The 12,449-nt window shown below is 51.3% G+C and overlaps 1 protein-coding gene across 6 annotated transcripts in view; it reads right to left on the bottom strand.

Annotated features, from left to right (window-relative positions):
- Positions 1–11,207, bottom strand: part of ZDHHC19 (zDHHC palmitoyltransferase 19) — a 37,715-nt gene extending 26,508 nt beyond the window's left edge. For 2 of the 6 annotated variants that reach the window (XM_082700150.1, XM_082700152.1), the window contains exons 1-5: positions 9,607–11,207; positions 9,128–9,249; positions 8,489–8,628; positions 7,495–7,667; positions 7,032–7,137 (exon numbers count right to left, since the gene is read on the bottom strand). In XM_082700150.1, the coding sequence (XP_082556276.1) occupies positions 7,032–7,137; positions 7,495–7,667; positions 8,489–8,628; positions 9,128–9,249; positions 9,607–9,731 (666 nt within the window). In that variant the 5' untranslated portion in view covers positions 9,732–11,207. The other 4 variants (XM_082700148.1, XM_082700147.1, XM_082700151.1 and 1 more) reach the window with 4 other exon arrangements.
- Positions 11,208–12,449: the final 1,242 nt, after the last annotated feature.

Below are 12,449 nucleotides of genomic sequence, written 5' to 3'. Positions count from 1 at the left end.
CCCCAAGTTCCCTGGCCCCCAGGACAGACAGTGCAGGAGAGTCGTTGTAGGAGGCAGGCAACGGATATTTAATGGGCTTTGGTGGGGCTCACAACACTCCCGCCAGGGGAATGGGCAAGGGCAGAGCATAGACAGGCCTCCATGCGGGACTCAAGAGATGAGGTTCAGGTGCAGGGGTCCTGGCACCGCCGGGTATGAGGGGGCGAGCGGCAGACAGAGCCTCGTCTGGGGCAGTCCCGCAACAAGGACAGCACTGGGCCTGGATGGAGCTAAACACAGAGTGGAGGGATGGGGGCTCTCCCCAGGCCCTGCCCCACAGCTCACAACCCACCAGGTGGGGAGAAAGAAACAGTCCCTGCCACCCTCCCCCTAGACAGACCAAGGGGAGTGGGCTGGCACCCCAGAATGTCACTGCAGGAGCCCTGGAGGAAGCTGGGCTTACCCACCCCCACTTCATTCCTAATGGTCGGCTTCCATGTGTTTCCTGTGTTGGGCTTTGGAGTAAAAGTTGTCTTTAAGTAAAGGAATCCCCCCTCAGATTTATGAACCCCTGGACTAGTCTCAGTCCTTACTAATAGCTGAGGAAATGGACGCCCAGAAAGGGTAAGTGACAGGCCCAAGGCCTACTAGCAAGTGAGGGGTGTGGTCTCTTCCCTTCCTGTCTCCAGGGATCCCTGCTCTATTCTGGAGGCCTGTGACTTGACTTCCAGCCCTGCTCAGTTCTCTGATCCCCCTCCCTCAAGTTCTGAGTGCTCCAGCTTCAGGGCCAGCCCAGTATGGAGGGGGTTGCCCCCAACACCTGTAAAATCCACACACGCACACACTCGAGCACACTCCTCACCTCCTGGAGGGATGGAGCCTCACCACTCCCTGGGGGAACCTTCCCTGGTTTGTAGAGACTCAGAGGTTGGAGTTGGGGGCCAGGCACAGGCCCTGGGTTGGCTGGGGGACTGAGCACCGAGGTGCACATTGGGAAGTGAAGGTTCTGCATGGGCGCCCAGTCAGACCCCACCATTCTCTGTAGCCAGACAGCTTTGGCCATGTACCTGGGGAGCAATAAGCCAGACAAAAGGGGTCATGGCCCTCCTGGCCTGGTCCCCCTCAGCCTGGGGAGCACACAGCCCAAGGCTTGGCCCTGCAGAGAGCTAGGATCAGTCTCAGCCAGGCTATAGTGTGCCTCCACCCCATTTCTTGGGTGAAGAACCCACAAAGGCGAGGAACCGGGGGTTCCAGAGGCTTTGACCATGCCCTGGGAAAAAAACCCCGAAAGAAGAACCAGGGAGTATAAGGGCCTGGAGCTGGGCTAAGGGGCCAGGGGTGATGACTGGGCTTTATCCTGCCCCCCCCCCCCGACCTCAGCCCCAGGAGCCACCTCTCGGGCCCCTGGTCTGCCAACTCACTTGGGTCCCAGCGGTGCACAGATTGTTAAATACCAGTTGCTGGCACAGCCGTGGTCAAAGGGGTTGTATCCCTGCAGGTATCGGCACTGGAGGGAGGCAAGGGCCAGAAGAGGAACTCAGATCCTGCAGGACTGGGTAGGCAAGCCCCCCAGCCCTTCCTGAACGGTCAGCTCAGCTTAGGGTGGCAGCAAGACTCCAAGGGCAGAGAAGCAGAGAGAGAGAGCCCCGGCCTCCTCCAGCCCACCCACCCCTGAGTAGCTCTCTCTAGGCAACCCCCGGCACTGCGCCCACTTCTGCCTTCTCAGGGGTCCTCCCCAATCACCCGTACCCCTTTTGCAGTATCCTCCCTTTTTCTGTTTCTTTTGGCGCCTGCACACCCCCCTGCTACCTCCCTCCAGATATACTTTCTGATCCTTTTGTTGCTAAATTGCTCTAAAGCCAGTTCCATGCCCCTCCCCCACCTCCCTACTTTCCCACCTCTCATTTTTTTTTTCCCCCAAACATGTTAGCTGAATTTCACCATCTAGAAGAGCAGTTGCTTGGGGAGCCACCAGATTCCTTAACAAAATAATTTGGCCCTGGAAGTCTGGGCCAAAGACCCTGAGCATCTGTGCAACAAAGGTCAAGTCCTCCCCTGGACACTCTTTAACCAAGTTCTTCCCCTTCCCTCCCTCTATCTATCAGCCTTGCCCTCCTCCTCTTCTTCCCCAGCACAAGTTGATTCTCATGCTGACTTCAAGAGCCTTCACTACAAAATGTCCGTCATGACCAAAAGTGGCCCAGGGCCACCTCTGTCCATCACCAGCCCCCCTATGTCCCATGTCTCTGTCACGATGATATTGACCTTCAACACTATTCTCCACCAAAAGGAGCCAGAACTCCATGCAGGGCAGGTGAACCTATGGAAGGAAAAGTCCAGACACCTCCACAATGACCCACTGGTGCCAAAAAGCAACACTAACCAGAGTGATACTTTGAGTTCTTGCCTACTTTAATATGTTTAAAGCATTCAAGTAAGGGAAACTGGTATTCTATCTGCAATTTTAATTAAATGGTTAGAAGAGTTGGGTTACATTTACAATTAGAATTTTAAATTTAGAGAAATAAATTTTGATTTATTAGATATGTATGAGGCATACAAACATGTTGACTTGTTCAATGCATGAAGGAGGGATAGAAAATTGCCTAATGAACTCATCAAAACTTGCTAACAAAGCGCAGACCTTTCCTCTCCCCAAGAAGAGCCTCTCAGATGTGAACGGAATCCAGCAGCTCGGAAGTTCCTTGACTATCCTCTTTCACTGGCTCCAGACCCAGTTCTCGTGCTCCAAATCCAAATCGAATGCTCTCCCACTCCACAGGATGGTAACCAAATTGGGCATCTTCTCGCTATGTCTCCTGCCCAGCTCCCTGCTGCCTCTGCTCTCTGCCCTTCTTCCCCAGGGATCAGGGTATCAGGCTTTCCTCGCTCTCTCGCTCGCTCCCTCCCTCTCTCCCAAAGCAGTATCAGTTCCTTTGGGTACAGATTCCCTCATTTGCTCATAACTGTTCTGGGGCCTCAGCAATGCCCTAGGCACTGCACTGGGCACTGAGGACACACCACCAACAACACAGCCAGCCTTAACTTTCAGGCAGCTGGTGAGTGGTCAGGGCAGCCCAGAGAGGGGATGGGGGAGCAGAGCAGGCAGCCGGTGCCAAGACTCTAGGGGGCAGAGAGCCGGGACCTGAGAGGCTGGGCAAGGGCCATGGCACGTGCATGTGGGACCACGCTGGTGTGGGACAAGATGAGTCTTAGGACTGCCACTGCCCACTTGGTGAGCATGACGTTAGTGTGACAGTGAGCAGAGGCAGGGCTGCAGTAGGCTGGAAGGGGAAAGTGAGCAGAGCCACTCAGAGGAGTATTTCAAGAAATACTCCTCTGCTGGAGGGGAGAGCGCAGCAGCCAGAAGGGAGGCCTATGCTGTTAAGGACTGTTTGCTTTGTTTTTAGATCAGAGAGACACAAACATGTGTAAATGATGATGGGAAGGATTGGTAACAACAGCAGTGCTCTACTGGGCATTTGCTTGTACCAGGCACTGTTGTATGTGTTGTACACAAATCAACCCGTGCTGCTCCCTTTTACAGATGGGGAAACTGAAGCACCAGGTGGCCAAGAGACAGACCCAAGATCTCCCTGCCGATAGAAAGCTGTGGTTTGAATTTATGTACTCTGGCTGCAGAGCTCTTGCTATCAACCCCCAAGCAAGTGGCCGTGGGAGATGTGGTTTGGGGATGGAGATAGGAAGGGAATGAACGCCTGAAGTGGGTTCTGGAGGTAACGGGACAGAGCCCTGAATGAATGAGTCACATTCATTGCAGAGTGCAGTGACTCACAGAGTACAGACTACAGGTAGATCATAGCCTGGGAGAGCCCCAATCTGAGCAGCGGTGCAAGGACGGGCCGATGGGCTGACTGGGGGCTAGAAGAACCATGGGACATGGGAAGGGAGAATGTTGCCCTGGAAAGGCTGAAATGATGGTCTGAAGTTGGGGAGAGAAGGCATGCAGACCACAGGAGGTAATGAGTAAGGGCTAATGGGTAAGAGCAGAGGAGTCACAGGTGGGCTGGGAGCCAAACAGGGGTAGGCTTGGGTGATTGAGTGCTGACTGTAGGGATGGGAGGTAGTGGCCAAGCAGAGTTCCTCTGTCCTTTCAGTTGTCTCCCTGTTTCCAGCCCTCCCTCATCAATGTGGCCAACTACAGCCTTCCTAAAACAACCTTTAGTTAGGGTGCCTGGCTGGCTCAGTCAGAAGAGCATGTGACTCTTGATCACAGTCTCAGGGTCGTGAGTTCAAACCCCACATATCATGTGGAGCCTACTCAAGGAAAAAAAAAACAAACACCCCCTCCAACATTTAGTCAGGTCACTGTTCGCTAAAGGCATCCTACGTCAAGGATGTTCACTTTTTATTCTTAAGATTTTATTTATTTATTTGACAGACAGAGATCACAAGTAGGCAGAGAGGCAGGCAGAGAGAGGGGGAAGCAGCCTGGGGGTTTGATCCCAGGACCCTGGGAACATGACCTGAGCCGGAGGCAGAGGCTTTAACTCACTGAGCCACCCAGGCACCCCAAGTATGTTCACTGTTATCACTCCTACTCAACACTGTACTGGAAATCCAAGACAGTGCAGTAAGAAGAAAAAAGAAAGAAAGCCATCCAAGTTGGACAGGAAGAAATAAAACTGTCCTTATTCATAGATGACAAGATTTTCTATGTAGAATCAACAAAAAAAGCTATTTGGACAAGTGAATCCAGCAAAATCCAAGATTCAAGACCAATAAACAAAGATCTACTGTATTTTCTTAAAATAATAAATAGAAATGAAATTTTAGAACACATTTATAATAGCACATGAATACTTAGAAAAGATCTAACACAATGTATACAAGATCTATATACTGAAAACTACTAAACACTGATGATAGAAATCAAAGAAGTAAATAAAAGGAAAGGGGTTCCTGGGTTCAAAAACTCAATATTGTTAAGGTATCAATTTTCCTAATTGACTTATAGGTTCAATGTAATCCCAGCGATCTTTTTTTTTTTTTCTTTTTGGAAATTAAGCTGATTCTAAAAGTTATATGGCAAATAAAAGGAACTAGAATGACCAAAAGAACTCTGAAAAACAAAAAATCTGGAGAACACACTGTGTGATTTCAAGACATAATGCAAACCTAATAATCAAGACAGTGTGGTATTGACAAAAGAATAGGGAGTCTATAAATACACCTACAACTATTCAGTCAACTGATTTTTGACAAATGTTCAAAGGTAACTCAATGGAAGAAGAATATTCTTTTCAACAAATGATGCGGGAACAACCCTTATGCAAAAGTAATAAATCTTGACCCAACACTTGCCTCACATACAAAATTTAACCCAAAATAAATCATAGGCCTAAATATAAAATTCAAAAACTATAAAACTTCTGGAAGAAAGTATGGAAAAACCTTTATGACACTGGGTTAGGCAAGGCTTTCTTTCTTTCTTTCTTTTTTTTTTTTAAGATTTGGCATAAATTTATTTGACATAAATATTTGACATATTTATTTGACAGAGTGAGAGAGACAACTGGAGAGGGAACACAAGCAGGGGGAGTGGGGGTTTCCCTGCCAAGCAAGGAGCCCATGATCCTGGGATCATGGCCTGAGTGGAAGGCAGACACTTAACAACTGAGCCACCCAGGCCCTCCTAGTCAAAGCTTTCTTAATTACAACACCAAAAGCACCGTATATAAAAGAAAGCAACCTACAGTGCACTTCATCCAAATGTAAAACTTTTGATCTTTGGAAGACACTGTTTAAAAATTGAGATGACGAGCCACAGACTGGGAGAAAATATTTGCAAAACACTTATCTGAATCCCGAGTATATCAAGAATTTGTAGAATTCAGTAATTTCAAAAAACCCAATTTTTTTTAAATGAGCAAAAGACGGGAACAGATATTTAATCAAAGATAAGCAAGGGATATCCTGCAGTAGGAGAACAGATAAACAAAAGGTAGTCTATCCACAGGACGCAATAGGACACAGCAATAAAAAGAAAAAAACTACTGGTATGGGCAGCAGCAGGGACGGATCGCTAATGCCGAGTGCAAGAAGCCCGCTCAAACGGCAATGATTCCATGTATACCAGTTTCTGGAAAAGGAAAAACTACAGGGATAGAAAGATCAGTGGTTGCCAGGGGCTGCAGGCAGGGAGAGAACCTGACTACAAAAGACCATGATGGAGTTTTTGGGGGGTGATGGCGCCATTATAAATCTTTATCATGGTGTGTTACAGGACCAGACTGTATGCTTTTCAAAATTCATAGAAATGCACTGAAACGGATGAATTTTACTGCATTTAAGAAAAGGGGGGAAAAAATCCTTCCTTGGCTCCCAGGCTTTCCCTGAACCAAGACTCCATTCTCCACCTGACTTTCTGGGCCTTTTAATTCTGGCCAATCCCAAGCAGTACGCTTCTTTCCCACGGCACCTTCTGCTCCAGGGGGCGCTGGGTCCTCACCATCCTACCCAGATCCTATCCACATCCCACAGGCGTGCAGGCTTCCTTGCCTTCCTGCGGGCAGCACCCCTCACCTGCACTGCTCTCACCCGCCCCCACCCCCGCCCCCACCCCGGCCCCGGTTTTCTGCACGTCCAAAACCACCGCACGCCGCGTCCTACTCAGCGCGGTGGTCCTCACTGAACTTGAGTCCCTCTGTGAGTCTGTTACTCAACGTAGGGCAGGCCCTTCTTCGTGGCGTTCACCGCTGTCTGGCGGGTGTTATTCTGATTTCAGGGTCCTTTTCCACAGAAGCGCAGGATGTAGCCTTATTCACCTCCTCACCCGTCGCTCAAAATGAAGCCCACGAGGCCTAGCACACAGTAGGTCCCGGATGCAGTGCCCCCGGGAGGGAGAGTGACCCCCGAGCAGCGGAGGATGAAGGTGTATCTAGGTCTAGAAGGGCAACTGAGGCACCTTCGAGGGAGGTCAGCCGGTTAGGGACGGGGCGGTGGACAAGGAGCGTTAAGGGCAGAGGTCCTGAGGCCCAAGTTGACCATCCACAACCCTGTATCCCGGCGCCCCGCTCGGCCTCGCGTACCTTGCCCTCGTAGGAGCGCTCGGCCGCGCTCACCGACTTGGCCTGGATCAGCAGCAGCAGGAAAAGCGGCACCAGGAAGCCGACAGCAGGTACAGCCACCAAGATGCTGCGCACCCGCTAAGGAGCAGCGCCCCGGACCCTCCTCCATGGCCCCGCCCCCGCCCCGCCCCGCCCCGACTCCTCCCCAACTCCGCCCCAAACAGCCCCGCCCGCTCCCAACACTCGGCGCCGCCGTACACCTCAACCCACTCTGCTGTCTAGGCCCGGTGACACCGTTAGCACTTCTCACCGTGACCCTGCTGTAGATTCTGGACTCTCCGCAGTCCCTCCTAGCCCCGCCCATCTCCCTGGCCCTTCCCACCCCCGCCTATCCCAGTGGATTCTCCCAGCGCCAGTAGCTCTACCCCCGTGACCCCGCCCCTGGTCAACCCCCCGCGCCTCCCCTGGTACCCGGGGAGGATACGCGATGGCTTTGTCCATGGTGAAGGGCAGGTGGGTCGTGCGCACCAGGAAGATCAGGCAGGTCACCAGCATGGCACCCGAGTAGAGAAATAAGGACAGGACCAGCAGCATGAAGAAGCGGAAGTTGCGGTGACCAATGCAGTTATTGACCCATTTGCAGTGGTGGTCAAAGTCCTGGATAAGAGGGAGGGGAGCAGGCCTCGAGGACCGGACCTCTGGACCCGTCTCCATCGCCCCCAAATCTGAGGCTTTATCCCCCCCCCCAACTCCCGTTCCCAAAAGCCATCTGCCCGTGGCCCCTCATACCAAACTGGGTCTCATCCCTAGGGATAACCCCAGCCACAAAGTCCCTAGCGCTAGCATTTTTGTCAGAGCGCTGTTAGGTCTCTGTGGCTCACAAGATCATGCATCAAAAGGCCTTTAAGACAAGGCCTGCCTGGTCTGGGGACACGTCCTGGTGTAACTGTGGGCTGGACATAGACTATCTCTGGGCTTCTGTTTCCTACATCCACTGAGGATAATAATACCCTTGCTCAGCCCGCTTCCCAGGGTTGTGAGGACAGACAAAACAGCACCTTTATAAACCTTGGCAGCTGTGCACGTGACACAGACAAGCACTCAGAGCCCAGGAGACCCAGAGAAGAAGAGGACAGGCGAAGCTTTCCCGGCCAGGCCTCCAGCTAGCCTGATGGCCTTGGGCAGCTAGAGTCAGCAAGCCTGGGGTAAGACAATAGTGTCTTTTTCCCCCCAGGCCTGACCAGGTCCAGCACAGGTGTGGATGCGTCTGCGGGTGACTGCACCTGCGCAGTCAAAGGCCAGTCTCCCTGGGCAGGTGCATGTACAGAGGGAGTGACCTGCATGAGTGACCCAAAGTGGTTGGGCGTTACTGCCCCTCTTGGCCTTTAGCAGTGCCAGAAGTGGTTTCAGGCTTTCCACTGGTCCCAGTGTGAGGGGGCGGGGCGGGGGGTGGTGGGCGAGTCAGGAGAGGCACTCACTTCTACACAGATGTTGCACCAAGGACAGTGGTAGGTCCGGGGCGGGCGGTGGAAGCAGCACTTTTGGCACCACTGCAGGCGGAAGGCCCTGTGGTTCACCCACACCACCTGCACCATCATGGGACCCTGTTCGTTGGAGCCTGGCATGGGAAGAGGATTGGGCAGCAGCAGGAGGCCCTTCTGTCAGTCTGCTGCTCTGGGGGGTAGGGAGGCCAGCCCCAGATCATTACTGGGCTCCAGGAAGTGTGGGGAAGAGGTGAGTGAGGGTATCCCTCGTCTCCATTGAGCAGGCTGCCCAAGCACAGAGAGCCGGGCATTCAAAGGCAGGTTTCCAGCCAGAAGTATTCTGTGAGGACTCAGCCCTTTGAAACTGTGATTGATGCTTTAATGGAGGGAGAACTGAGTCATTTCAAAGAACTGGCTTCTCTTTCTGGCCTGCCTGGGCCCTCCCACACAAGGTGGCTGGAAAACCTCCAGAAATTTGTTTTTCCACGCCTCAGTGCCTGGAACAATGAAGTGCCAGAGACACTTGAGGGGCAAATGAGGAGGTACGGTGAAAAGGTCCTGAGGCCTGAAGAGGGGAGACGGGAGGGGCCCCTCAGGAGGGGCTGCCTCCTTCTCCCAGGGGCCAACACTCACCTTGATGCAAGATGCCGGGGTCTGAGAAATTGAGTGAAACCAGACTGAAGATGGTGAGGACACAGAGGAGGCCTGTGACGAGGGGAAAGGCCCACTCCCCGTTCTGGGCCAGCCACCTGCAACTGAAACCAGAGCAGGGCTTGGCCCTCATCGCAGTGGCCTGAAGCTCCCCCCGAGACCCACCGATCCTGTCCACTTGGTCAGAACCCACATACCTTGAACCCCACTCTAAATCTCCTGGCTCGTGACAGATCCTTAGTGACTCCACAAAATGTCACTCAGTGTTGCGAGCGACCTGCAGCTCCCAGAGACACCAAGCGCTGTACTGCCTGTGTGTTTGCACATTCGGTTCCCTGGGCCCGGACTATCCTGCCTCCTCTTGCCCCTCTTGGGCACTTCCGCTGCCTCTGCACTGTCATTATCTGTGTTCCTTTCTGTCTCTGTAGGAAACCTGCAGCTTGTGTGGGAGGGAGACTCACGGGAATGCGAAGAAGAGGCCACTGAAAACCACCAGCAGCACGACATTGAAGGCGGCAAACAGGCTGGGGAGGATCCATGGAAGAGGAGCCTGAGGCGGGGGATGGGGCTCCTTCAAGAGCGGCATGGCTGGACCTCCCGCGCCGGCAGGGGAGATCAGAGCCACTAGGCTCCCTCGCCCCTGCTGGCTCCAGGAGCCCCATGGCCACAGCAGCCTCGGAAGCCACAGCCCAGGGTGGAAGGAAAGAAGTCCCAGTGTGACATCACAGAGGTTGAGAAGGATGGAGGCCAGCAGCGCCCCAGCAGAACTGTCTGTGGCCTGTGACGGGCACCGCCCACAGCAAACCCACCTCCCACCCCTGCTCCATGCTTGTGCCAGGGACTGAGAGCTCCTGCCCCTGTGAGGTTGGCTTTGAGATGATATGAGAATAGAGAAACGTGTGGGCGATTCTGATCATCCTCTCAGGCTCGAGGCTAATCGGAGCAGACGGTGCCCATCATACATCCTATCTCCATTTTCTTCCCTTTTGTTATTACAAAATTCCACTTTTGGGGGGAGGGGCAGCTAAATAATTTCCCAGCTTCCCTCATTTCCAGAGTTGGCTTCATGACACAATTCTGGTCAAAGAGATCTAAGTGGATGTCTGCTGAGGATTTCTAGAAGAGCTTCGCTCAGTCCCTTTCTTCTGATCTTGAGGCTGGATGTGCTGGCTGAAGGTATCATCGTGGACTCATTGGGCAGCATGGCAACATGCTACACAGAACGGCGTTGACATTGTTGGGTCACTGCCCAGACCTGAATTAGGCTCCCTCTGATCTGCTTATTATGTGAGAAGATAACTGAGTTTTCTGTTCCGTGCAGCCGACATTTGTCATTTGTTTTAGCTGTGGAGCATCTGAACCCCTCTGTGCACAGAGGGCACCCTGCACTGTACCTCTTCATGAAGGACAAAGACCGTTCCCCATCCCAACTGGAGCTAAAACTGCCAGAAGCTTACATTCAAAGCCTCTCCTGCAGCGAGGGCATAGCTCTGTGACCCAGCGCCACCAATTAGCCTCAGCACTGCCACCAATCGAGTGGGAGTCTTCTGCACATATTTTCAGAGCTCCTTGTGTGTTGAATGGCCATTTAAAATGTCACTTTAATTCTAACAGTGATTGTATTCTTCTTCAAAAAGTAATTCCAGGGCGCCTGGGTGGCTCAGTGGGTTAAGCCTCTGCCTTCGGCTCAGGTCATGATCTCAGGGTCCTGGGATCAAGCCCCACGTCGGGCTCTCTGCTCAGCAGGAAGCTTGCCCCCCACCCCCCCCTCTCTCTGCCTGCCTCTCTGCCTACTTGTGATGTCTCTCTGTCAAATAAATAAATAAAGTCTTAAAAAAAAAAAGTAATTCCGGAGGTGCCTGGGTGGCACTGTTGGCTCAGCATCTGGCTCTTGGTTCCCATCCAGCTCTGCTGAGCATGAAGTCGGCTTGCGATTCTCTCTCCCCCTCCTCCAGTCCTCTCCTGCTTAATGCTCCCTCCTCTCTCTCTAAAATAAGTAAATAAATCTTTTAAAAATAAATGTAATTCCAAAAGTCCTACTTTGAATTGTACTAAATGAACTGGAACATTTTGAGGAAATTAATTTGGTTAAAATCAGAGCAATGCACAATTATTGTTACTTATATTTTCTTATGTATACAGTTTTTCTTCACGACATTCAAATTAATGTGTTATAATTGGTGTTTTAAGTAAGAATACGATCTTATAAGGGGCACTTGGGCTGGCTCAGTCAAAAGAGCATGCGACTCGTGGGGTGCCTGGGTGGCTCAGTGGGTTAGGGCCTCTGCCTTCGGCTCGGGTCATGATCTCGGGGTCCTGGGATCGAGCCCTACGTCAGGCTCTCTGCTCGGCAGGGAGCCTGCTTCCCCCCCCCCCCCGCCTCTCTGCCTGCTTGTGATCTCTGTCTGTCAAATAAATAAATAAAATCTTAAAAAAAAAAAAAAAGAGCATGCTACTCTTGATCTCAGGGTCATGAATTTGGGTCCCACCTGGGATATAGAGATTATTTAAATAAATACAACATTTAAAAAAATACTATATTTGATTGTATTTCAAATATTAAGGTTTGGGGCACCTGGGTGGCTCAGTCGGTTAAGCATCTGCCTTTGGCTTAAGTCATGATCCCAAAGCCATGGGATTAAGCCCCACATCGGGCTTCTTTCTCAGCAGGGAGCCTGCTTCTCCCTCTGCCTGCTGCTCCCCCGCTTGTGCACACACCCTCTCTCTGACAAAATCTTTTTTAAAAATTAGGGTTTAAAGTTTTAGAAATTTTCATTTGTCATAATTTAATATAACTATATATGTATGCACATTTAAAATTACTACATCTTGATACATATTAAAGTTAGTTAATTTTGGGAGGTGCCTAGGTGGCTCAGTCGGTTAAGCGTCTGGCTTTAGCTCAAGTCATGACCCCCCTGAGTCCCACTTTGGGCTTCCTTCTCAGTAGAGAGCCTGCTTTTCACTCTTCCTCTGCCCCTCCCCACTACTTGTAATCTCTCTCTCAAAAAAATAAAATCTTTTAAAAAATTAAAAATAAAATTAATTTTTCCATTTTGATCTTTCTTTAAAGATTTTATTTATTTATTTGACAGACAGAGAAGCAGAGAGAGGGAATACTAGCAGAGGCAGAGCCCCAATAAAATTAATTTTTAAAAAGATTTATTGATTTGACAGAGAGAGATCACAAGTAGGCAGAGCAGCAGGCAGAGAGAGAGGGGGAAGAAAGCTCCCTCCTGAGCAGAGAGCCGGATGCGGGACTCCATCCCAGGACCCTGAGATGATGACCTGAGCTGAAGGCAGA

Source organism: Mustela nivalis, assembly GCF_964662115.1.
Source record: "Mustela nivalis genome assembly, chromosome: 1".
In the NCBI taxonomy this organism is placed as follows: Eukaryota; Metazoa; Chordata; class Mammalia; order Carnivora; family Mustelidae; genus Mustela; species Mustela nivalis.
The sequence above is the reverse complement of the archived record's forward strand: the minus strand, read 5'-3'. Positions and strand labels throughout refer to the sequence as shown.